General features: G+C 48.1%; 1 protein-coding gene across 1 annotated transcript; it reads right to left on the bottom strand.

The window, feature by feature from the left end:
- Positions 1–464: 464 nt before the first annotated feature.
- Positions 465–26744, bottom strand: LOC137840879 (uncharacterized). Its single transcript, XM_068652835.1, has 14 exons — positions 26571–26744; positions 26431–26485; positions 5127–5246; positions 4939–5049; positions 4837–4869; positions 4614–4772; positions 4186–4329; positions 3869–4003; positions 3642–3802; positions 3443–3566; positions 3308–3362; positions 3181–3229; positions 1628–1761; positions 465–1558 (listed from the first exon to the last, which is right to left on the bottom strand). Exons 1-14 carry the CDS (start codon positions 26742–26744, stop codon positions 1357–1359), a joined length of 1656 nt encoding a protein of 551 aa, XP_068508936.1. The 3' UTR covers positions 465–1356.

Genomic DNA, 26744 nt, shown 5'->3' with positions numbered 1-26744 from the left:
CTCTCCAAACAGCACAATTTATGGTTTTGTCAAAAAAATTTTAGACTACTGTATTGCAATTTTTGTTGGAGTCAGCCAGACAATGCATGCCTGACGACAGCTCGTTCAGAATGCCTAAGGTTGACAGGTCAGTGCTTGCTAACTCCCCATCACCAAGAGAAAACTCAGAAGGGACTGCACTTTCTCAGTTTCTGCCCCAAAAACCTGGTGAAAAGAACTGCCTCTCTATTGTCATCATTATGAGGCAAACAGTTTTGGGGGCAATGGGTAATGATTTTAGGATCAATTGGCAGTTACTGGGAATCGGTTAAAGGGCTGTTTAGGTAAAATATTTATGGCCTCGAGGCGTCACCATTGTCGAGTAATACCAGGTGGCACGGCACGTGACATAAAGAACTGAACAGTTTAGTTGGCAAAGTTTGAATCAGTCAAAAAATGTAGCAAAAAAAACCCCTAAATCGTAATCAGTTGCTTTTATTTTGAAAAACAAGAGTGAAAACCAACATTTTTCTGACAGCAGTGATCAAGTAATATACTGCAATCAGTAATCAAAAATGCAATTACTGGATATAAATGTCCATGATATACAGTGAACTGTAGATGCAGTAACATAACGAAGAAACAACAACAATGAAATCGACATTTTTCTGACAGCAGTGATAAAGTAATATACTGCAATCAGTAATCAAAAATGCAATAACTGGATATACATTTCCATGATATACAGTGAATTGTAGCTGCAGTAACATACCGTAGAAAATGATGGATTATGGAAAATACGGGATTATCCTTCCAGGTAAAAAGTCTCTACAGTGTTTAATTGCAGACAAAGAGCAGTAACAAAGCTCTTTTTTGATTCATTATTTGTAATCATACAATCTATAGAAGCTTTCTTTGACCGTAATAAAACAAAAAGCTGTCGAGTCTGGGCTCCCTTTTTAAAGGGTTATTAAGACTAGACAACACGACATGATTAAAAAACAAAACAAAGACTTTGGACTTTCATTCAAGCTTCAAAACTATTCTTGTCTCTCACATTCTTACGATTGCGCTCTTTGAAAGCACTGGAATCAATGTGTTTTGCTCTTTGAGGGAGTGACCTTGTTTACGAAAAGGCAGTCAAAGTTGTCACGCGCGCAAAAAAGAATAGAAGGACAAACAGGCCCCAAATAGAGTCGAGTGTTAGTGAACATAGAACGCTTGTTCACATTTCATCTGGACACATCTAGTTGGCTAATAACAGCTAAGCTAAATGCTATACACTTGTGCAGAGGTGTTGTTATTACAATTTTGATACTGTTTATAATTATTGAGCAGAGTAGGGAGGGCATTAAATCTTCTTCTTCGATGACTTGCTTAGGGGGCGCCATTGTCAAATTTCTCCATGGGCATCGATTGGTCTTGAGCCATTGGGAACTGACACAGCGAGGCTGTCACTAAGGTGGACTCTCCTGTGCTACCTGTGGCTTCAATTAGGTAATTGGAAAGCGCACTGTGGGCATTTTTGAACTCACCCCCATCGGCAAACGTATAAGACACACCCAGTGGGTCGTCCAAACTGCAGATAGGAAAATGGTAATTAGCTGGTGGTTCCTAATGGGACTTTTTGTGAAAGCTGGCCACTCACTGTCTGGAGGTGATCCCGTTCCTCGTGGAGCCCAAGTGAACATGCTGCTTGGGAGCTCTCATCACAATGCAATCTCCTCCGATGTTATTCTGAATGATTCCAGCGTGAATGGCGGCGGCGCAAATGTGCGAGCTCTGCATTTACACAAAGTTGCAGTCACATACAAGAACTCGACCAGTGGCTCAGGCACTCATGTACCTCAGAGTAGACCAGGGGTGGGCAAACTTTTTGACTTGCGGGCCGAATTGGGTTCTAAATTTTGACCGGGGGGCCGAACCAGGAGCAGATGGATGTAGTGTTTGTGTGAAGTAATATAAACGACCTGTAAAGGTCATTGCATAAAAGGTTTTGGCCTTTAGTAGGTAGTAAAGCGTGGATATTCAAAAAAAGTTTTTTGAAAACAAATGCATTTATTAACAGCATTAAAAAAAAAATCCCTAAAAAACTGCTATCAGTGATTCTCATAAAATACGACACTGTTATTATGAATAACAGTCTCCATCACGTCAGTGCCTGCAGGTCAGATTAATGAAAGATGTTTATCTTATGAGATCACATCAAACGGCAAACATTCTGACCAAATATATCATCTTGAAGAATCGGTGAAAGCATACATCTAAATAAAGTAATCAAAACGGCAACATGGTGAGGGGTATCTGAAAATCAGAGCAGAGTTTTAACTCACAAACACCTGGTAACAGAGGTGAGGAAACGCGAAACACTTCCTTAAAGTAAGCCTTAAGAACTTTACAGGTTAAGGTTAGTCAAAAACAGGTGGTGCATCAATGTCCTTGAGCATCCTGCATTGTTTGAAAATGAGAATGGTCGCTAGTTTCAATCCCTGCTATTTGTACAGATCATATTCAAAATGCATTTTTTTTTACAACAAACTTGAAAGCCTCCCCTTCATTTTCAGTGGGAACAGTGTTGTTTGTCTCCCTTTTTTTGCTAGTGTGTCATAGTCTGGAGTAAAATTTGTTGTGGCAATTCTTAGGAGAGATCCGAGGTGTAGGTCCGTTTACCTAGATCTGTGACGGGTTGATGTTGATGTTCATGTGGCTGAACGTCACGTCGCGTACGTCGAGCCAAATTGGCCACTCTTTTTAAACACTCGGCACTCAGTGTCCACCTTGCTTTTCCTTGGGCGACTCATTTTAATGGAAGGATTCCAGGGGAAGGTTTGTGGGTGGCTTTAGCGTAAAACTGTATCCGAAAGCTCGGCGTGCAAATTACAAGAATGTTGTCGTCACAGCCCACGCTCTAAATTCGGCACTGATACAAATAGAGCGCGAGTGCGCCATTTCCGTATATTGAGTACGTACACGCACTTGTGAGTGTGCACCGAGCTTTCTGACACGGCTTCCGGTAGTAAATGCGCAGGCGAGTGGTTCCCCATCTACTGGGGAAACGCAGTCATTGCAGGCAAAATTACCGAAAAAAAAAAAAAAAAAAGTTTAATAATACAATTTATTTAGGGTTGGCGGGCCGGATTAAACGGTCCCGTGGGCCGGATGTGGCCCGCGGGCCATAGTTTGCCCATACCTGGAGTAGACCAATGTTCCAAAGACAACGTGTTTGGCACAGCCTGGTGGACAGTAGAACCTGCAGAAGGCACGCACACGTTGTGAAATTGACAACAGGCAGTTATCGTCATGAAACATTGTGTCGCGTGTGACTCACGTCATCGAATCGGTCAAGTGGAGGCTGTTGAACCGTCTGGCAAAGGTCATCGCATCTGTCGGACACAAGATGAGATCATCGCATGTTTTGGGTTTGTTGTTTTCGGCAACCAAAGCGGTGGATTGTGTTGCTCACCGTCATGTGCGCATCCCAAGATGTCTAAGTGGAGGCCAAATTCTGGACGATTCTCCAGCGGCAGAATGCGGACATACTGAGCGAACGCGGAAGTCTGAAGCAGATGAGTCCCACCACCGATGAACTAGAAACAGAATGTTTCCTTGTTTGTCGTGACAAGATTGGAGGATGAGGTCGACCTGATTAGCCCTGTGCTCACCTTCCCGTTTGGGTATTTGGTCCACTTCCTCCTATCAACGCTCAGCTGCATCTCAAGTTGGATGTTCCAGGAGCCAATATTAGCACTCTCACACCCTTGGGTCACGATCCCCGTCACCTTTCTCATGTAACCGAGGTTCACCTGGATCCAGCTGCCGATGGCTGGAGGGGACAAGACATTAGAACGCTCAGGAGACCACAGTGCCAAGCTGTCAATTATCTCCCTACGATCTTTTGACGGCTTCCAGCAGGACTCCCCGTTGAGGCGGGCTTTTTCTGGGGTGGCGTCTTCCATTGAGGAGGAGGCTTTGAAGAGAGAGTCTGCGAGGCTCCCGTCCGCGATGCCCAGACTGTCAAGACATACTGAGGACAGCCAAAAGTCATTTTCATTTGAAACGGATGCTTAAAGGCCAAATTTAAAAAAAATCTGCCCGGATGCTTAAAGGCCAAATTTAAAAAAAAAATCTGCCCATCTATCCTCTTGTGGGACTCCTTGTATCGGTTTTTAGATTGCAGAGCAGAAGATCACAAAACGGGAAGCCCACCTTTGTGCTCACAGCTATAGACCATCTCCAGATATTTGGAGGTGGCAGGGCAGGAATCGTCCTCCAAAAGCTCAATGTGGCATTTTTGGTGGCCGTTGCACATTTTCCTGTAGCGAGGGAGGATGCCTTCCACTGCGCAGTACTCTGCAAGTTACAACACACCGGTGAGTCTGAGTGGGCCTGATGAGCATTGATGCACCTGAATGAGTTCACCAAGACAAAGTTGAACAAAACTAGCACGTTTCTGCATACAGACTCATTCCGGCATCTGAACGGTTTGTGAGCTTTGGTTCATTTTCATTACGTTCTGTAGCATGCGAAAGTTCTTTGGAGACTTTTGGGAGGAGACCAAGCAAAACACTACTGATGAGCCTTCAGAGGTAGGCGGATAAATGGCGGCATCAAAATGGTGGATTCTCAGGTCTTACCGTCGTCGTATGAGTCGCTGTTCACTAAGCAAACATCGTCACTCCGCCGACCGTAAAAGGCGGACTGGACGCTGATGCGGCCTTGCTTCTGACCCTCACCCTCACTCTCACATACAAGGTCAGCAGAATGGTTGTCGCAGACAAGGATCTCCTTAAAGCCTGAAAAAAGCAGTGTCAGGTCATTTTTGCCTCTCATTGTTTGAAGCCACAGTTTAAGATTTACCATCATGAGGCTGCGGCGGTTTTGGCGCGTTTCCTGCATGAAAACAGTCAAAGAAGCGAGTCAGCACATTGTGAGAATCGTCCAAACGTCGTCACGTCTTACCTCTTTTCTTGCAGATGTAGCCTGTCTTCTTCCGGCAATCGTCAAACTTCCAGCGGCCGTTGCTTGTGAGTAAAGAAAGACAGGGTGCACCAGAGAGGTCACCGGGGTCATCTGGAAGGAGACGACAGATGCTCGGCTCCGTTTCTCCGCAACATCCGAGACTAACGTCTGTTGGGTTTTTGACATACCGCCGTCCATAAGCACGTAGCCAAACGGGGATCCGTCAGTCCACTCGCTGCCGTCTTTCGCGATGTTGTTGTTGACGCCCAACCACAGAGAGGGAGAGCTCGGCAGAAAAGTGTACAGACCTTTGGAGGTAAATGGTAAAATGTGCAACAAGCGTTTCAAACATTCTCGTTGGCGCTCTGCTCACTGCCGGCTTCTTCCCGGGAGGGGAGCAAAGATAGACCAACTGCTCATTGGTGGCTACAGCAGCAGGAGATGGCCCAAGCCCTCCAGAGACTGTCGGTGGCTGCGTCCCCGGCTGTCACGGCACCCCCGCACCGCCCGTCTGCCGAGGCCAGGAGGCTCGTGGACGTCCCGGAGCCCCGCCTCGGCAACATCGAGAAGTTCAACGGCGATCCCAAGCACGTGAGGGCATTCGTGACCAACTGTCGCATAATGTTCAGCCTCCAGCCCGTCACGTTTGCGTCAGAAGCAGCCAAGGTCGGGTTCGTTCTAACCCACCTCACGGGCGAGGCGCGGCTGTGGGGTCTGGCCGAATATGAAAGGATGGCCCCAGCTTGCGATTCCTTCGACGCCTTCGCGGAGGAATTGCTCTGCCTGTTCGACCTGGGATCTGCCGCCGAAGACGCCGCCGAGGAACTGGCGACGCTGCGTCAAGGTAGCCGATCGGTCGCGGAGTACGCCCTTAAGTTCCAGACGTTGGCCGGCAGCAGCGGGTGGAACACGCCGGCGCTCGTTAGCACATTCCTAAACGGCCTCGCTGAGTATATGAAAGACGAACTGGTGTCTTACGATCGCCCGCGAACCCTGAAGAGCGCGATGGACTTGGCGAGTAGACCGGCGGATCCGGACGCGGCGGCGCGATCGGGAGAGGAGGTCCCCGCGGAACCCGCGTGGTCACATTCCTCCGTCTGCTGGGGACCCGTCAACCACACCACCCGTCAACCACACCACCGCCGCCGAGCCCATGGATCTGGGAGGGGCTCGGGTTCCCTCGGAGGAGCACCGTCGACGCCTCTCACTGGGCTTGTGTTTTTACTGTGGGGAGGGGGGTCATCGGGTGGCGGGGTACCCGTTAAAAGGCCGGAGCTCACGCGGCGTCGGGGGATCCGCGTGAGCTCGACCAGCACCGGCTCTCCCAGTCCCAGCACGCTCACGCTGCAGGCACATGTCCAGCTTGCGGCGGGCGACCAGAACGTGGCGGCCTTGGTGGATTCCGGCGCAGAGGGGAACATCATGGACATTAGCCTGGCGCGTCAGTGGGGTGTCGGCTTCCTCCCTTTGAGCCCGTCCATTCCCGCGCGTGCCATTGATGGCCGTCTGATTGGCGAGGTGGCTTTCGTGACGGAACCAGTTAAGTTACTGCTCTCCGGCAATCACCACGAGACCATCCAGTTTTTTCTTCTTTCCCTCCCAGGACAGCAGCTCATACTGGGGCACCTTTGGTTGCGGCAGCACAACCCGGTGCTGGACTGGGAGGTGGGGGTTGTTCGGCAGTGGAGCGAACGCTGCCATCGAGTGTGCCTGAAGGCGCCCACCAGCCCACTCGGCAGAGCCCCGCCCAGGTACAGTCCCGACATCTCCAATGTCCCAGCATTTTATCACGAACTCAAGGAGGTTTTTAGTAAAGCCAGGGCCGCTTCTCTTCCTCCACACCGGTCCTACGATTGCGCCATCGACCTGTTGCCCGGCACCTTCCCTCCCAAGGGACGCGTCTACTCCCTGTCCGCTCCTGAGCGCCGGGCTATGGAGGAATACATCCGGGAGTCCCTGGCAGCCGGTATCATACGGCCGTCCTCTTCACCTGCGGGCGCGGGGTTTTTCTTCGTGAAGAAGAAGGAGGGCAAGCTCCGCCCGTGTATCGACTACCGGGGAATAAACGAGATCACTGTAAAGAACTGATACCCTCTGCCTCTTCTTTCTTCTGCCTTTGAGAGCCTTCAGTGTGCCACCGTCTTCACAAAGCTGGATCTTCGCAACGCCTACCACCTGATCCGCATCCGGGAGGGAGACGAGTGGAAGACGGCCTTCAACACCCCGAGCGGACACTACGAGTACTTGGTGGTTCCGTTTGGGCTCACCAACGCCCCAGCGGTTTTCCAGTCCCTGATAAACGACGTGTTACGAGACATGCTGGACAAATTCGTGTTCGTTTATTTGGACGACATCCTCATCTTCTCCCGCTCGCTCCCTGAGCACATCAAGCATGTTCGGGCGGTGCTGCGACGCCTCCTAGAGAATTCGCTCTACGTGAAGGCAGACAAGTGCGAGTTCCACGCCTCCTCTGTCAAATTCCTCGGCTACGTGGTGCGTGAGGGATCCATCGAAATGGACCCTGGGAAGGTGGAGGCGGTCACGTCATGGCCTGTTCCCGAGACACGCAAGCGGCTGCAACAATTCTTAGGATTCGCAAACTTTTATCGCCGTTTTATCCGTGGATACAGCACGGCGGCCGCGCCACTCACCGCCCTTACCAGCCCCGCCTCCCCGTACAAATGGACAGAACGGGCGGAACAGGCATTTCAGGAGCTTAAGAGGAGGTTCACATCCGCTCCCATCCTCAGAGTTCCCGATCCCGACAGACAGTTCGTGGTCGAAGTGGACGCCTCGAACGTGGGTGTCGGGGCGGTGTTGTCTCAACGTAGCCGCCAAGACGATCGTCTCCACCCGTGCGCCTTCTTTTCTCGCCGTTTGTCAGCCTCAGAACGGAACTATGACATCGGTAATCGGGAGCTCCTCGCCGTCAAGTTGGCTTTGGAGGAGTGGCGGCATTGGCTGGAGGGTGCCACCACCCCGTTCATTGTCTGGACCGACCACCGCAACTTGGAGTATCTGAGATCGGCCAAGAGACTGAACGCGAGACAAGCACGGTGGGCTCTGTTCTTTGACCGGTTTGAGTTCTCTCTTTCCTACAGACCGGGTTCCCGTAACGCGAAGGCGGACGCCCTGTCGCGTTTGTTTCCTGGGGGGGAGGGGGGACAGGGTCCGCCTTCCACTATCCTCCCGAGCTCAGTTCGGGTGGCGGCTCTTACATGGGAGATCGAACGCCAAGTGGAAGCCGCATCACGCGATCAACCCGGCCCCAGCAACTGCCCGGAAGGTCGCCTGTTCGTCCCTGAAGGCCTGCGATCGTCCGTGCTGCAATGGGCGCACGACTCACGCCTGGCCTGTCATCTCGGCGCTGCACGCACGAGGTACGTGGTGGCACAGCGTTTCTGGTGGCCCACCTGGCAAGTGGACACCAGCGATTACGTCAGAGCCTGCTCAATTTGTAACCGCTACAAGACGTCTACTCGTCCTCCGGCCGGGCTGCTTCAACCCTTGCCGGTTCCCCAGCGTCCCTGGTCTCACCTGTCAATCGACTTTGTCACGGGCCTCCCCCCCTCTGAGGGAAACACGGTGGTCCTCACGGTGGTGGACCGTTTCAGCAAGATGACGCATTTCATCCCTCTGCCTAAGCTCCCATCTGCGAAGCAGACTGCGTCCATCATGGTGCGGGAGGTGTTTCGTCACCACGGTCTCCCACAGAACATCGTGTCGGACCGAGGTCCTCAATTCGCCTCCACCTTCTGGACGGAGTTCTGCCGACTCCTCGGCGCCACGGCCAACCTCTCATCGGGGTTTCACCCTCAGTCCAATGGTCAAGTTGAGCGCCTGAACCAGGAACTGGGCAGGTCTCTCCAATGCATGGCCGCCGGGGACCAGCGCGGGTGGGTCCAACAGCTTCCCTGGGTGGAGTATGCTCACAATTCCCTCCCCAGCTCGGCCACGGGACTTTCGCCTTTGCACTGCGTCTTCGGGTACCAGCCACCCTTGTTCGCCCACCAGGAGCGTGGTGCGGCGTGCCCGTCGGCCCAGGCTTGTGTCCGCCGTTGTCATCGTTCCTGGGCGAGGGCCCGGGTCACTCTTCTCCGCTCTGTTTCAGGCTACGCCCGCCAGACGAACAAGCACCGGACGCCGGTGTTGTGCTCGATTTGGTTCCCCCGTGAGATTTTGTTCCCCCTGCCGCGGGAGCGCGCACGCCTTGTTTGGAAAGCGAAAAACTGATGCCGTACGGCGTCATACGGCGTCAGCACTATGTTGTTTTCAATAAAAACATGAAGAATTCACGTTTGCGTCAGTCAATTTTAATTTTTATAAAGGATTATTCTCATTTGATGTCTTTAAATTCATCCGCGTTCTGCCATTGAAGCGGGGTGCATTCAAAGACCAGTCGTACAGACGGAACACTCACTCACTTACCAAAAAGTAACGATATAATTACGTGAGCTCTTTGCATAAACCTCGATGCAAAGAAACTCCTCCTTTTGGGTACCGTTACATGCTACAAGGAGTATATATTACAAATGAGACTTTATTCTTAATTGTGATCATCATTCATCCATCCATTTTATTACTCAGGTATTTTCAAAGCAAATTAATATTGTTGCATTTATTAATTTGCTTTAAAATGACACCGCAATATAATTAAAAGCTCACACTTAGCAATGTCAAACGTGTTCATTTAAGAAAAAGCCACACACGTTTTGTGATCAAATCTTTCATAACGAGAATGATTTGAGGGAATTGATTTGAATGAATAATTGAAGAAATTTCAGTTCTGAAGGCTCCTTTTGTCCCAAGCAAAGTGAAAGGTGGTAGGATAAAAATTGTAACAGGAACGCTATAAAAAATGTCAAGCCGTGAATATTTGTGCCCCCCTCCCATTTTGAGAACGGTGAGTCCTGGACATCGACTGGGTTTTTTTCTGTCTTCCTGGGGGTCTGCTCAGGTAGTGTGGCAAATTTGAACAGGTTCCCTCATTCCTAGCCCAAGTTACAGGGGGGGAACATATCCTCACGGGTGCCCCGTGAGGATATGTTCCCCCCCTTATTTTGAGGACGGTGAGTCCTAGACTCCAACTGTTTTTTTTTTTCTGTCTTCCTGGGGGTCTGCTCAGGTAGTGTGGCAAATTTGAACAGGTTCCCTCATTCCTAGCCCAAGTTACAGGGGGGGGGGGGGGAACATATCCTCACGGGTGCCCCGTGAGGATATGTTCCCCCCCCCCCCCCCTTATTTTGAGAACGGTGAGTCCTAGACTCCGACTGTTTTTTTTTTTCTGTCTTCTTGGGGGTCTGCTCAGGTAGTGTGGCAAATTTGAACAGGTTCCCTCATTCCTAGCCCAAGTTACAGGGGGGAAACATATCCTCACGGGTGCCCCGTGAGGATATGTTCCCCCCCTTATTTTGAGAACCGTGAGTCCTAGACTCCAACTGTTTTTTTTCTGTCTTCCTGGGGGTCTGCTCAGGTAGTGTGGCAAATTTGAACAGGTTCCCTCATTCCTAGCCCAAGTTACAGGGGGGGAACATATCCTCACGGGTGCCCCGTGAGGATATGTTCCCCCCCTTATTTTGACAACAGTGAGTCCTAGACTCCAACTGTTTTTTTTTCTGTCTTCCTGGGGGTCTGCTCAGGTAGTTTGGCAAATTTGAACAGGTTCCCTCATTCCTAGCCCAAGTTACAGGGGGGAACATATCCTCACGGGTGCCCCGTGAGGATATGTTCCCCCCCTTATTTTGAGAACGGTGAGTCCTAGACTCCAACTGTTTTTTTTTTCTGTCTTCCTGGGGGTCTGCTCAGGTAGTGTGGCAAATTTAAACAGGTTCCCTCATTCCTAGCCCAAGTTACAGGGGGGGAACATATCCTCACGGGGCCCGTGTTCCCCCCCCCCCCTTATTTTGAGAACGGTGAGTCCTAGACTCCAACTGTTTTTTTCTGATGATTTGTGCAGTGATACTGTTATTACTGCACTTTATCAATGTCTTTGGCCTTATTTTGGTCAAACAACTTTGTTTCTTTATCATATAACATACATCAAAAATAATGACTTTAAACTTTATTAAAAAACATTATTATCTATTTGTTTATTTATTTATTTAACATCCAATATTGTAAAATTATCAGTGCACGTCTGTCAATAATTTCAATAAAATGTGTAAAGAACAAAATTAATGCCAATTGAGTTTTTTAATAAAATTGTTATAATTTCTTAATGTTAGATAAATTGTATATATATGTTATCATGCGTTCCCTAATGAGTACTTATTAATAAAGTTATTGCGCAGAATGCTTGCTGTTTCTTCTTGCAGACATCACCTAGTCCACAACAAGTCAAACGATGCTGGCTGGAGCTTCCTGACCTTCTACACATCTGGGAATCCAAGAAAGTTGTTGATGTCTGCACATGTCATTTTGTCTATGCACTCTTTTCACATGACTACTTTGTTTCCCATAACATTTTATCCTTGCGACTTCTAGTTTCACATAGAATCTCGTTTCTTCACTCTTGAGACTAGCCCACGCTTTCCCCCCCACCTATCAGGGGCTAGTCTCACATTGTAGGTAGGGCATTTCCTTAATAAAAAGAGAGGAGTGTAAACAAGACCTTTAGTGTATTTTGGATTGCTGTAAGTCTGGATGCACTCCCCGCGAGAAAAGATCAACATTCTGTCTCACTGGTTTTGTCTGCTGATCCTTTTGCTGAATCTGAACCTAACAGATTTTTGGGGGCTCGTCCGGGATCTCAATAGGACTATTTCTGGTTCCGGCCGACTTTTCGACGCAGGACAAGTCCTTGGCCAAGGCATATAGAAACCCTTTTCACGGGGCTGTCTCGATCAGTCGGTTGGACACCGGAGTGGTTGACGAGATCATCCGAGGAGAAGGCCCAGCAGACTGTGAGTACGAATCTTGATTCTGTTGAAGTAATGAAAGTGCAGTGACAAGAGGTCACTTAAAACCTTGACAATTCTAGACCCTATCAAGTGCAATTAGAAACAGTAAATTCTGCTGGGATGTTGGAGTCCCCTGACTGATGAGTCAGTTAAATTCCATGGGAAAGCGGACCCATCTGTTTTCTAGAGAAGTACAGGTAATTTGGAGCAGTTAAATTCCGCTGAGGTGTCGTGGGCCTCCTAGTTAACCTTCCTAGCTTTCTGCTGCCATCTGGGGTTTTTTTTTTTTAACTCTTGTTTAGCTGGTTTGGCTTCTTTATCCACGAAAAGATAGGTTTTATATCTACTTTGAGAAAAAGGCAAAGATACGTTTTTCTTACACAGTAGGAAGGTTAAAGAGTTTAGATTTTGTTAAGTTCCACGGGAGGGCGGACTCCCCTGCTTGCCTGTGGGAAGATAAGAGTGCGCATTGTGTGTGTGTGTGTGTGTGTGATTTGACTGAGAGTGATCTCATTTGAGCTCTCCTTTATGTAAACAGTGGTTTTGTGTAAAAGCAGAGGAAAGGAGACTTACCACTCATTGAATATTTTACCACTGTCCGGTGAATAGAGTTGGCTTTAGGACACTGTAGGTGCCATTCGAATTGCCAACTCCAAAATTTAGAGAAATAAACCATGGGAAAATCAAATAGCAAACAAAAGCCGCTACCCCGACATGAATTGAAATGCAAGGGGTCGGCACCGACAATATAAAATATCTTGACAAATGCATATTTTGGACAGAGGGGGTTGCATTATGTGACGTGGCGGTGGCGAGGCTCTCCGCACTTCAGTTGCTCCCCCCACCCTTGTTATCAGCTGGGAAGATTGTCATGTCTATGTTGTGGGCCCGTGTGTGTGTTTCTGTGTATGTTTGTCTTTGTGTATCAGTTTGTTATAAAGGTTGGAATTGCGTTAAATTGGTGCACAAAAGCGGTGTGCTAGACAATGGTTTATCAGATTTGCATTGTTAAATGTAAAAATTAGAAATGATAGAATTATCTGAGGGTTGTGGTCAGAAACTCGTCCAACGAGGAGAGTGCCCAGCCCTCATAAAAATGTGAGAGTAGGAGAGAACATACATTGTAGTATTGGATAAAATTAAATTATTGATTCGTTATGACATAAAACTATACAAGGACACATGTAAGGACAAGTCAAAGATTTGAATCACTTAGAGTTAAAAACAACATTTCAAGGGGGGCACTTTTTATCAAAAGAACACCAAGTAAAGTATTAAGTAGTGGGCATTCGTGATTGGGATTGAATTAAGGATAAAATTAGGTCAATGATTAGAAATCAATGATTAGAAATCAATGGTGCTCTACACAATAAGGCTTAAATTTTAATGGGGAAATATTTGGAGTACTGTGTTGGTCTACATAGGTCATGGGCCTAGTTTATTTGGTTTTGTTTGTGGTTTGGGTTTATTTTGTTTATTGTTAAGGTGTCCCTTGTTATTCTCTTATCCCCTGCATTGCAAATGTCTTCTTGATGCAGATAGGTTAACAGGCTGGGACTTTTGTGAGGAGATAATTTGTCGATTGATGGGGGTTAGTAATTGTCCAAATTCTAGTCACATGTTTTGAGGGACCACAGCAACAACATTATATTTAATTTCCAGGCCATTATTTAGTATGATATGACGGTGTCTAGCTAAGTAGACTGTTCTATCGAAAAAGATGAGAGTGAAGGAGGAGGTTTGATTTGTAATCTGACATTTGGGTCCCATTTTTGAAGAGCATAGATTGTTTTTGTTTGTTTATTTTTTAAGATATGTTTAACAGTTTATCTCGGTGCAGTAAGGATATAGAAATTTTGCAAGACTTAAAATTAAAAAATTAAAAAGCAAAATTGCATTCTAATTTTCCCAGATGTGAGGGAAATTGAAAGATAAGGACGACGAAGAAAAGATAAAAAAGAACTTGCTGTTGCACAGACAGGAAGATGATGACACAGTGTCAGCGCGAGCTCGCTTAAGACCCGCAGCTGAGAATGTGATGAATGAAAATGAGAAAAATTATCAAATTACAGAGACAGATGTTGTGGCACGGCAAAGCGAACCATCCTTTCCGTCTTTGTACCCCAAATTAAACAACTCATTGCTTCCTATAATTTGAGAGGTGACGTAATAAAAACAGGTTTTCATGGCATCCTTAACCACACATTGGGCAAGCGTTAAAGACACCTGGAGTCCTTTTGATCTCCAGGGCCGTCCATTGGACTATAACGAGGTGCCATTACAAATACAAATTGACCAACTATTGCAGGATAGAAATAATATTTCAACGTAGAGCAAATTACACAGACATTGGCCGGACTAAACAAAAACAAGATAAGTTGTTTGAAGACTTTAGACACAGACCAGAAAGAGTGTTCAACTGATGTCTATGATCAACAACTCAAAAATGCTCTACATGCAAATTTGCGACCAGTATTATGTCGACAACGAATAAATTCGACAATTTTTTTCCCTATAAAATGGTGCCGTTTGGGTTTGAAGTACATAGTCGCTTCAAAGGAGGAAAAGCATGATTTAAGATACGCGATTGATCAATGGGAAGACCCTTGTGCCAGGGGTGTCAAACTCATTTGTTCGCGGGCCGAGGTTTAGTCATGGCTTCTTTTGGAGGGCCGGTATGACTGTCATACCCGAGTAGATGTGTGAGCGCCTCATATTGTGGGGGCTGCGGAACAGGCTGACGAGTACCTCGCTTTTAAATCAGACAAGTAAAAACTGGTCTAATTTTTGAAATTTAACATATTACTAAAAGTGAAGATAATTTGCAATTCAAGTGATGGCACATGTATATGAAGCACAATTTGACACCTGTGCCTTATACAAAGGTAAAGTTGGATTGGAATTTGATGAAACGGATATGGACATCCACATATTCCATTAGAGTTTAAATTGCTTGCAATTTAATTGCGATTTAATTAACACCTGTGTGATTGATTGATTGATTGATTGATTGATTGATTGATTGATTGATTGATTGATTGATTGATTGATCGATTGATTGATTGATTGGTTGAGTGGTTGAGCGAGCGAGCGAGCGAGCGAGCGAGTGAGTGAGCGAGCGAGTGAGTGAGCGAGTGAGTGAATGAGTGAGTGAGTGAGTGAGTGAGTGAGTGAGTGAGTGAGTGAGTGAGTGAGTGAGTGAGTGAGTGAGTGAGTGAGTGAGTGAGTGACTTTTCTGTCGCCTGCGCGTCATCTTTCTTGCATGGCTACGTTGCTGTCTCAGCCACATCTGACCGTTGAAAGATGCACGACACTCAATCCTGCCACTCTCATTCCCCTTCCTGACGACGGCGAATTCCATGATTGCGTCGATGCTGCCCAACAAGTTGCTAAGGCTCGGCCTGATTTGGAAGATACGCCTCTGCCAGATGGTCATGTGTTTTTTGTTGATGGGTCTTCTAGGGAAAAAGGAATCTGGTGTGACCCTTACTGGGTATGCCATTGTTACTGCCGACATGGTTTTGGAGGCTGCTAAACTGCCATCCAATATGTCTGCACCGGCCGCTGAGCTCATTGCTTTGACTGGGGCCTGCAAATTGTTTGTAAACAAATCCGTCACTATCTGGACTGATAGTCAGTATGCTTTTGCTACAGTACACGTGTTTGCTCAGCAGTGGAGCAACCGTGGCATGATAACTTCTGCAGGGAAGCCCGTCGCCCATTCCACATTACTGACTCAATTTTTGGACGCTGTCCAGCTACCTTTAAAGGTAGCGGTTTGCAAGTGTGCTGCTCACACTGCATGCTCTGATCCTGTTTCTCTCGGTAATGCTTTTGCTGACAAATCCGCGAAGGCCGCTGCGAAGGCCTGCTCCGTGTCCTCTCGTCTCTCACAGCTCATGATTCGATGTCACACATCTCCCCTGATGTGTTGCTTGACATGCAGTCTCAGAGCCCCTCCCAGATACGGTATTCCAGAAAAATTTACAGCAACAACATCCACCTGTGACAATGGTCCACATTTTGTAAATCAGATCACATTGGGAGATTGTTCCACATAAATCTAAAGAACCATTGTTCCTATCGTTCACAATCAGTTGTTGAGAGATCTAACGCGACTATAAAAAACAGATTAAAGAAATGTATGGAAGAAACCAAACGACCATGGACTCAGTGCTTAGACCTGGTCAAAATGTACATAAATATTACAAGTACAACAGGGCTAACTCCCTATGAAACAATGTTTGGAAGGCCTTACAGGCTTCCTCAGTTCAAGTCCACATGGGAGATCCCCGAGGAAGCCACGTTAGCTGATTACATGAGAAAAATGTTAGAACGTCAAAAGAATCTAACCAATAACACTGATGATGAACCCATTTCTCCGCAGGAAGACCCCAAAGTGGTACCGGGAGACTGGGGTTTGATCAAGAGTATCAAGAGGAAGAATTGGCATTCACCCAAGTGGGAAGGTCCTTTTTTGATACTACTCACGACACCTAATGCTTTGAAAATAGCCGACCGCAACACGTGGATTCATTTATCTCATTGTAAAAAGGTGATCTCTGCAGACCCAACCTAAAGTACGGAAGGTGAGCAAAGTCTGGTAATAGTGCCTGATCCTGGTGTCAAGATCCAGGGTTGACACGAAAGCTAGCAGCTGCCAATTTCCAAGACACCAACCCGAAGCTCAGGGTGTTGACTCTGAGGAGATCCAAAAAACATGAGCATTAGAGAGTCATTTGGTGTGTGCTTTAATCAGGCTGTGGCCTGCGCTAAGTCTGCCATGTGTTTTTGGTTGCTTTTGCTGGTTTGTGTTACCATTGTGTTTTTTTTTCGGGGGTTATTTTATTTGGAGGGATAGAGTACCATGAGCCTCGAACATTCTTTTCTCAGGCAGCTACCAACGCTAATTCTAATTGATATGGCTCATGGGGGAAAAATTGCTAGACATAAGCGCGACACTAAATCCCCTTTTGATCAGGTTGTTTGTATTCCAGGAACCGTCTGCGTTCCACCTTGCGTACCATGGCTTTTGTCTTGGACTTACAATAAGTCATTAATGTTTACTGTGGCTCCTAATACATCTTCTTCTATTATTTTACCTATGAAGAGTTTGAAAGGTTTCGAAATGGTCACCCCGCTCTCTGGTTCCAGTGAAGAGGCTGTGTTCTTTGCTAAACGAGTGACTTTGAAAAATCAGGGCAAAAGCCTCCTTTTGTCTCTTACACTCGCTGATGGTCAAATTCTTCCTCCAAATGCCACCTTGTTTAACGCTTCTTGTTGGGGTTTTCAACTGTGGGCTTGGTCCTCTGGAATCGATCCTCGCTTTCCTATTGCTATTTGTCTTAATAGAACAATGTCGGTCGCAGACCGTCCCGTTACAAATAAATACACCCTGTCAGCAGGAGCAAAAATCACAAGTACGCTCCTCACTGATGTAGACAGCTATTTTGTGGCCTCCACAGGGATAAGCGGTCATACTAACAACTGGCTTCTTATGGCTGAGCAGGCCGCAAAGATGGCTGGCGCCAGTTGCGTTGCATGCATGGGTCCAAGACCTCTTTTGAAAATCATACCTGCGAATATAGGTCCTAAGTGTGTTGTTACTTTAATGTTAAGCCTGTCCATTTCACCCACTCATGATTGTTTTAAATGGGATAAGGTTTACCCTGTTGCCTCTATGACAAAATATAAACCCCTTTTTTCGTCCGATGTAGCTAAGGGTAATTTTACATGTCTTAGATTACCTGGTACCGGTGAGAAGCTCGGCGCCCTAACTCCTCTATGGTGTGGGTCCATGACCAATGTCACTGCCCCTTTTTTGCCCATTGCTCGTAGTGATGTTTGGTTTTGGTGTAATAGTAACAAACTTTATGATAGGTTGCCTTTCGACAGCTCCGGAATTTGCGCTTTGGTAACCCTATTGCTACCCGTTCATTTGATACCGATGTCCTCTTATGATCTGACATCTTTTGCTAAGTCCGTGGTTCCCGTATTCTGGCCGAGAACAAAACGAAGCGCCGAATGGCGGGGCGCGGCTAATCCAATTTACATTGACGCCATTGGTGTTCCTAGAGGAGTACCGGATGAGTATAAACTGGTGAATCAGATAGCAGCTGGTTTTGAATCCGCCCTGTGTTGGTGGTGTACTATTAACAAAAATGTTGGCAGGATTAACTACGTCCATTACAACGTGCAGAGGCTTGGAAACTGGTCCGAGGCGGGTTTCAAGGCGGTCCACTCCCAACTGGCCGCTCCTTCCCTCATGGCTTTCCAGAATCGAATGGCCCTTGACATGCTACTCTCAAAGGAGGGCGGTGTCTGCGCCATGTTCGGTGAGCAATGTTGCACGTTTATTCCGAATAATACTGCAGCCGGCGGGAGCCTGTCCCAGGCCCTTGAGGGCCTGCGGGCCTTGAACGGGAAGATGAAGGAGCACAGTGGGGTGAACACAGAGGTTTGGACCGACTGGTTGAACGTGTTCGGAAAGTACCGCACCCTGGTTTCCTCTGCCCTGGTCTCCATAGCCGTTTTCTCTGCCATTTTGACTTTGTGTGGATGTTGTTGCATCCCTTGTCTCCGATCCCTAATTAACAGACTAATTACAACTGCTATCTCTCCACCAGCTGAGACTTTCCCGTTGCTCCAAAGGGATGACCTTTCGATCGACGCGGGTTCCTTCTCTAGTGACGACCCGGTCGACGACTCTTTTGTGGTAAACCTGTCCGGTTTGTTTCTTGACCCTAGCTTTGCCGATTATGACTCAGTTTCCTCCCGTGTGTAAGTTAGTTCTTGCGAAATGTGATCCCTCGGCTGAAAATCTTTTTTGAAGTGGCCATATGGGTGATGGGTTGTTCTCCGGGAACTTATGATAAAACAGGGGGGAATTGTTAGATAAATTGTATATATATGTTATCATGCGTTCCCTAATGAGTACTTATTAATAAAGTTATTGCGCAGAATGCTTGCTGTTTCTTCTTGCAGACATCACCTAGTCCACAACAAGTCAAACGATGCTGGCTGGAGCTTCCTGACCTTCTACACATCTGGGAATCCAAGAAAGTTGTTGATGTCTGCACATGTCATTTTGTCTATGCACTCTTTTCACATGACTACTTTGTTTCCCATAACATTTTATCCTTGCGACTTCTAGTTTCACATAGAATCTCGTTTCTTCACTCTTGAGACTAGCCCACGCTTTCCCCCCCACCTATCAGGGGCTAGTCTCACATTGTAGGTAGGGCATTTCCTTAATAAAAAGAGAGGAGTGTAAACAAGACCTTTAGTGTATTTTGGATTGCTGTAAGTCTGGATGCACTCCTCGCGAGAAAAGATCAACATTCTGTCTCACTGGTTTTGTCTGCTGATCCTTTTGCTGAATCTGAACCTAACACTTAATAACGTTGTTGGGCCACTAATTGGCCCGACAACAATATTAAGACATTTAACTTCTTAACTTCACTGATAATTTTGCAAGATATAATTCAATAAACAGTACTAATACGGACAGACCTTGAGTCTGTAGCCCAAGTTACAGGGGGGGAACATATCCTCACGGGTGCCCTGTGAGAATATGTTCCCCCCCATTTAAAACGGTGTAAATGTAAATAAATGATTTGTGCACTGATAACTTTACAATATTGGATGTTAAATAAATAAATAAACAAATAGATAATAATGTAGGCGGCTCGGTGGCGCACTGGGTAGCACGTCCGCCTCACAGTTAGGAGGGTGCGGGTTCGATTCCACCTCCGGCCCTCCCTGTGCGGAGTTTGCATGTTCTCCCCGAGCCCGCGTGGGTTTTCTCCGGGCACTCCGGTTTCCTCCCACATCCCAAAAACATGCTTGGTAGGCCGATTGATCACTCCAAATTGTCCCTAGGTGTGAGTGCGAGTGCGAATGGTTGTTTGTCTCTGTGTGCCCTGCGATTGGCTGGCAACCGGTTCAGGGTGTCCCCCGCCTACTGCCCGATGCCGGCTGGGATAGGCTCCAGCACGCCCGCGACCCCCGTGGGGATTAAGCGGTTCAGAAAATGGATGGATGGATGGATAATAATGTTTTCTTTTGTTTGTTGGTCAAACAATATTGTCTTGAATTCAAACTTGTCACCGAAGCACCCATTTTACCCCACTTTGTAAGTGCGCACTTGGTGGCACAGCGTTTCTGGTGGCCCACCTGGCAAGTGGACACCAGCGATTACGTCAGAGCCTGCTCAATTTGTAACCGCTACAAGACGTCTACTCGTCCTCCGGCCGGGCTGCTTCAACCCTTGCCGGTTCCCCAGCGTCCCTGGTCTCACCTGTCAATCGACTTTGTCACGGGCCTCCCCCCCTCTGAGGGAAACACGGTGGTCCTCACGGTGGTGGACCGTTTCAGCAAGATGACGCATTTCATCCCTCTGCCTAAGCTCCCATCTGCGAAGCAGACTGCGTCCATCATGGTGCGGGAGGTGTTTCGTCACCACGGTCTCCCACAGAACATCGTGTCGGACCGAGGTCCTCAATTCGCCTCCACCTTCTGGACGGAGTTCTGCCGACTCCTCGGCGCCACGGCCAACCTCTCATCGGGGTTTCACCCTCAGTCCAATGGTCAAGTTGAGCGCCTGAACCAGGAACTGGGCAGGTCTCTCCAATGCATGGCCGCCGGGGACCAGCGCGGGTGGGTCCAACAGCTTCCCTGGGTGGAGTATGCTCACAATTCCCTCCCCAGCTCGGCCACGGGACTTTCGCCTTTGCACTGCGTCTTCGGGTACCAGCCACCCTTGTTCGCCCACCAGGAGCGTGGTGCGGCGTGCCCGTCGGCCCAGGCTTGTGTCCGCCGTTGTCATCGTTCCTGGGCGAGGGCCCGGGTCACTCTTCTCCGCTCTGTTTCAGGCTACGCCCGCCAGACGAACAAGCACCGGACGCCGGTGTTGTGCTCGATTTGGTTCCCCCGTGAGATTTTGTTCCCCCTGCCGCGGGAGCGCGCACGCCTTGTTTGGAAAGCGAAAAACTGATGCCGTACGGCGTCATACGGCGTCAGCACTATGTTGTTTTCAATAAAAACATGAAGAATTCACGTTTGCGTCAGTCAATTTTAATTTTTATAAAGGATTATTCTCATTTGATGTCTTTAAATTCATCCGCGTTCTGCCATTGAAGCGGGGTGCATTCAAAGACCAGTCGTACAGACGGAACACTCACTCACTTACCAAAAAGTAACGATATAATTACGTGAGCTCTTTGCATAAACCTCGATGCAAAGAAACTCCTCCTTTTGGGTACCGTTACATGCTACAAGGAGTATATATTACAAATGAGACTTTATTCTTAATTGTGATCATCATTCATCCATCCATTTTATTACTCAGGTATTTTCAAAGCAAATTAATATTGTTGCATTTATTAATTTGCTTTAAAATGACACCGCAATATAATTAAAAGCTCACACTCTAGCAATGTCAAACGTGTTCATTTAAGAAAAAGCCACACACGTTTTGTGATCAAATCTTTCATAACGAGAATGATTTGAGGGAATTGATTTGAATGAATAATTGAAGAAATTTCAGTTCTGAAGGCTCCTTTTGTCCCAAGCAAAGTGAAAGGTGGTAGGATAAAAATTGTAATAGGAACGCTATAAAAAATGTCAAGCCGTGAATATTTGTGCCCCCCTCCCATTTTGAGAACGGTGAGTCCTGGACATCGACTGGGTTTTTTTCTGTCTTCCTGGGGGTCTGCTCAGGTAGTGTGGCAAATTTGAACAGGTTCCCTCATTCCTAGCCCAAGTTACAGGGGGGGAACATATCCTCACGGGTGCCCCGTGAGGATATGTTCCCCCCCTTATTTTGAGGACGGTGAGTCCTAGACTCCAACTGTTTTTTTTTTTCTGTCTTCCTGGGGGTCTGCTCAGGTAGTGTGGCAAATTTGAACAGGTTCCCTCATTCCTAGCCCAAGTTACAGGGGGGGGGGGGGGGGGGAACATATCCTCACGGGTGTCCCGTGAGGATATGTTCCCCCCCCCCCCTTATTTTGAGAACGGTGAGTCCTAGACTCCGACTGTTTTTTTTTTTCTGTCTTCTTGGGGGTCTGCTCAGGTAGTGTGGCAAATTTGAACAGGTTCCCTCATTCCTAGCCCAAGTTACAGGGGGGAAACATATCCTCACGGGTGCCCCGTGAGGATATGTTCCCCCCCTTATTTTGAGAACCGTGAGTCCTAGACTCCAACTGTTTTTTTTCTGTCTTCCTGGGGGTCTGCTCAGGTAGTGTGGCAAATTTGAACAGGTTCCCTCATTCCTAGCCCAAGTTACAGGGGGGGAACATATCCTCACGGGTGCCCCGTGAGGATATGTTCCCCCCCTTATTTTGACAACAGTGAGTCCTAGACTCCAACTGTTTTTTTTTCTGTCTTCCTGGGGGTCTGCTCAGGTAGTTTGGCAAATTTGAACAGGTTCCCTCATTCCTAGCCCAAGTTACAGGGGGGAACATATCCTCACGGGTGCCCCGTGAGGATATGTTCCCCCCCTTATTTTGAGAACGGTGAGTCCTAGACTCCAACTGTTTTTTTTTTCTGTCTTCCTGGGGGTCTGCTCAGGTAGTGTGGCAAATTTAAACAGGTTCCCTCATTCCTAGCCCAAGTTACAGGGGGGGAACATATCCTCACGGGGCCCGTGTTCCCCCCCCCCCTTATTTTGAGAACGGTGAGTCCTAGACTCCAACTGTTTTTTTCTGATGATTTGTGCAGTGATACTGTTATTACTGCACTTTATCAATGTCTTTGGCCTTATTTTGGTCAAACAACTTTGTTTCTTTATCATATAACATACATCAAAAATAATGACTTTAAACTTTATTAAAAAACATTATTATCTATTTGTTTATTTATTTATTTAACATCCAATATTGTAAAATTATCAGTGCACGTCTGTCAATAATTTCAATAAAATGTGTAAAGAACAAAATTAATGCCAATTGGGTTTTTTAATAAAATTGTTATAATTTCTTAATAACGTTGTTGGGCCACTAATTGGCCCGACAACAATATTAAGACATTTAACTTCTTAACTTCACTGATAATTTTGCAAGATATAATTCAATAAACAGTACTAATACGGACAGACCTTGAGTCTGTAGCCCAAGTTACAGGGGGGGAACATATCCTCACGGGTGCCCTGTGAGAATATGTTCCCCCCCATTTAAAACGGTGTAAATGTAAATAAATGATTTGTGCACTGATAACTTTACAATATTGGATGTTAAATAAATAAATAAACAAATAGATAATAATGTAGGCGGCTCGGTGGCGCACTGGGTAGCACGTCCGCCTCACAGTTAGGAGGGTGCGGGTTCGATTCCACCTCCGGCCCTCCCTGTACGGAGTTTGCATGTTCTCCCCGAGCCCGCGTGGGTTTTCTCCGGGCACTCCGGTTTCCTCCCACATCCCAAAAACATGCTTGGTAGGCCGATTGATCACTCCAAATTGTCCCTAGGTGTGAGTGCGAGTGCGAATGGTTGTTTGTCTCTGTGTGCCCTGCGATTGGCTGGCAACCGGTTCAGGGTGTCCCCCGCCTACTGCCCGATGCCGGCTGGGATAGGCTCCAGCACGCCCGCGACCCCCGTGGGGATTAAGCGGTTCAGAAAATGGATGGATGGATGGATAATAATGTTTTCTTTTGTTTGTTGGTCAAACAATATTGTCTTGAATTCAAACTTGTCACCGAAGCACCCATTTTACCCCACTTTGTAAGTGCGCACTTCACGTCATTTCGCCATTTGTTTTCTGACAACAATACGCTGCCGCACGATGGACCCAACTATTTACCAACAAATTATTGCCTACAAAACAAAACGTGAATACCCAAATGGTATTACGAAGAAGGAGAAGTACGTATTGAGAAGAAAAGCTTCTTTTTACGACGTTGAGGGTAAGATACACAACGTACATAAATCAAGCAAATTAGATCCAGAGACGCACCAAAAATTCACATTGCAGAACCGACTAATTTCTACACTAACGTCAGAAACTTAAGTTTTAGAGTAATTACTCTATAACACAAATAATTGACTTATAAAATGTTGAACGCAATATATATAACACACCTCACTATGAAGGAACTTGTTGAATTTGTTGAGTGCAACTCAAGCTAATGTTTTTTTCAAGTAACTATTTGTAGATCTATTGAGTAAAATTGATAAATTATCAAACTAAAGTAACATATTTGGTTGTAGACCCATTGAGTGAACATTTGATATATTATGAAACTGTTTTTTTTTTTGTCCAAGTAGCAAATTTGCAATTAGGTGTATTGAGTGAGTACTTCATGAATTACCTGTCACGTCTCGTCCCCAACTGCTCCACTATGTGTCTGTTGTCTTGGTTTCTGTCTGTGTGCTTGCCCCTCCCCTCCTGTGTGCCCATGATCAGTGTGATTGTTCCCACCTGCCTCTCGTTACCTGTCGTGTATAAAAGTCCTGTCTGCCCCTCACTCCCTGTCGGATCATTGGTTGCTGTCGTTCGGGGTTGTCGTACTGTCTTGATGCCGTCATGTCCTGCTGTCTTCTTGTTTCACGTCCCGGTCAGTCAAGTTATTGTTTGTTAAGTCATGTCAGTTTGCCTTTTGAGTTGCTTCAATAAACCCTGGTCCAAGCTGCACTTGGTAGTCCTGCTCCATGCTCCACCCTACCGTAACAGAATGATCCGACCACTACAACGACCAGCGCTTGGACCCCCCTCCACCACCAGCTTCCACTGCGACGCCCGATCCACGTCTGAGCAGGTACCATCGCCGTGGGCTCCACAGCTGCCGTCGAACTTGCTCCCGCGACTCCGAACCCGCGGCCGCCATCGGAGTGCTTCTGGCGCCAGCGGCTTTGCGGCCGCGATCGGACTCTGGTGCCGCGACGCCGGACCCACGGCCGCCGTTGGAGTGCCTCCCGGCGTCATCAGACTCACGGCCGCCATCGGGCTCCACCCCAGCGTCGCAGGACCCGCGAACGTCAGCAGACATCCAAGCCAGCTGCGTCTGACCCGCGATCGTCCCTGGCTCCACTCCCACATCTGCGGCGCGTGATGGCTCTTGCCGCCGCGCACAGCCCCACCTTCCGAATGCCACTGATCGCGGTACGGACTGTCAGAGTTGCCGCCGATCGAGGTACAGACTTCCAGAATCGCCGCCAATTACTGTACGGACTTCCAGAGTCGCCATCCGAATGCATTCTATGTTTGGGTTGCCGCCCGAGTGCGGTTCATGTTTGTGTTTCCGCCGATTGCGGTTCTGTCCCCAAGTCGCCGCCCGAGCGCGGTTCAGTTCCCCAAGTCGCCGTCCGAGCGCGGTTCAGTTCCCCAAGTCGCCGCCCGAGCGCGGTTCTGTTCCCCAAGTCGCCGCCCGAGCGCGGTTCTGTTCCCCGAACTCGCCGCCCGAGTGCGGTTCTGTCCCCGAAGTCGCCGCCCGAGTGCGGTTCTGTCCCCGCAGTCGCCGCCCGAGTGCGGTTTTGTCCCCGAAGTCGCCGCCCGAGTGCGGTTCTGTCCCCCAAGTCGCTGCCAGAGTGCGGGTCTGTTCCCCAAGTCGCCGCCCGAGTGCGGTTCGGTTCCCCAAGTCGCCGCCCGAGTGCGGTTCGGTTCCCCAAGTCGCCGCCCGAGTGCGGTTTGGTTCCCCAAGTCGCCGCCGAGTGCGGTTTGGTTCCCCAAGTCGCCGCCCGAGTGCGGTGCGGTTCGGTTCCCCAAGTCGCCGCCAGGAGTGCGGTGCAGTTCGGTTCCCCAAGTCGCCGCCCGAGTGCGGTGCGGTTCGGTTCCCCAAGTTGCCGCCCGAGTGCGGTTCGGTTCCCCAAGTCGCCGCCCGAGTGCGGTGCGGTTCGGTTCCCCAAGTCGCCGCCCGTGTGCGGTTCGGTTCCCCAAGTCGCCGCCCGAGTGCGGTTTGGTTCCCCTAGTTTTTTTTTTTATGGGACGTCGGGAGCCGTCCCTTGTGGGGGGGCGTTCTGTCACGTCTCGTCCCCAACTGCTCCACTATGTGTCTGTTGTCTTGGTTTCTGTCTGTGTGCTCGCCCCTCCCCTCCTGTGTGCCCATGATCAGTGTGATTGTTCCCACCTGCCTCTCGTTACCTGTTGTGTATAAAAGTCCTGTCTGCCGCTCACTCCCTGTCGGATCATTGGTTGCTGTTGTTCGGGGTTGTCGTACTGTCTTGATGCCGTCATGTCCTGCTGTCTTCTTGTTTCACGTCCCAGTCAGTCAAGTTATTGTTAAGTCATGTCAGTTTGCCTTTTGAGTTGCTTCAATAAACCCTGGTCCAAGCTGCACTTGGTCGTCCTGCTCCATGCTCCACCCGACCGTGACATTACCACAAGTATGGTGCTAATTCAACGTTTTATTTTTACTTCGACTCAGGAGGGGAGCTGTATTATTGCCGCCAAAAAGGCACAGGCCAGGCAGTCCAAGTGAAGGTTGTCTGTGGTGCTGAAGAGGCAAATGAAATTTTTAAGAGTTTTCATGCCAGCCCGGCAGGAGCACACGCCGGGCAAAATTTGTTCTAAGACAAAATATCAGGTCTCAACAAAGAAAGGGAGGAAAATTGAACCCCAATTTTTTGGGGCCATACAAAATTGTGGCGATTGAGGGTAAGACAGCTGACCTCCAGGATGAGAATGGAGCCTTGGTCCCCAAAATAAACATTGACCACCTAAAACCATACAAAGAAAATAAACAAAGAGTGCCTCATAGGTATGAAAACAAAAAAGGAGCATCCTCCTGGTTGACACAGTCACCATCCCCACCAGCCTCAGCACTTCCAGCCACTGCTCCTCCAGCCACTGCTCCTCCCGCCGCAGCTCCTCCAACCACCGCTTCCTCTCCCACTGCTCCACCAGCTGCAGCTCCTCCAAGCACCGCTCCCTCTGCCACTGCTCCTCCAGCCTCATCTCCTCCAGCCACTGCCCCAT

The sequence above is a fragment of the Syngnathus scovelli genome, chromosome 13 (assembly GCF_024217435.2).
Source record: "Syngnathus scovelli strain Florida chromosome 13, RoL_Ssco_1.2, whole genome shotgun sequence".
NCBI lineage: Eukaryota > Metazoa > Chordata > Actinopteri > Syngnathiformes > Syngnathidae > Syngnathus > Syngnathus scovelli.
This window is presented reverse-complemented; position numbering and strand designations above follow the sequence as displayed.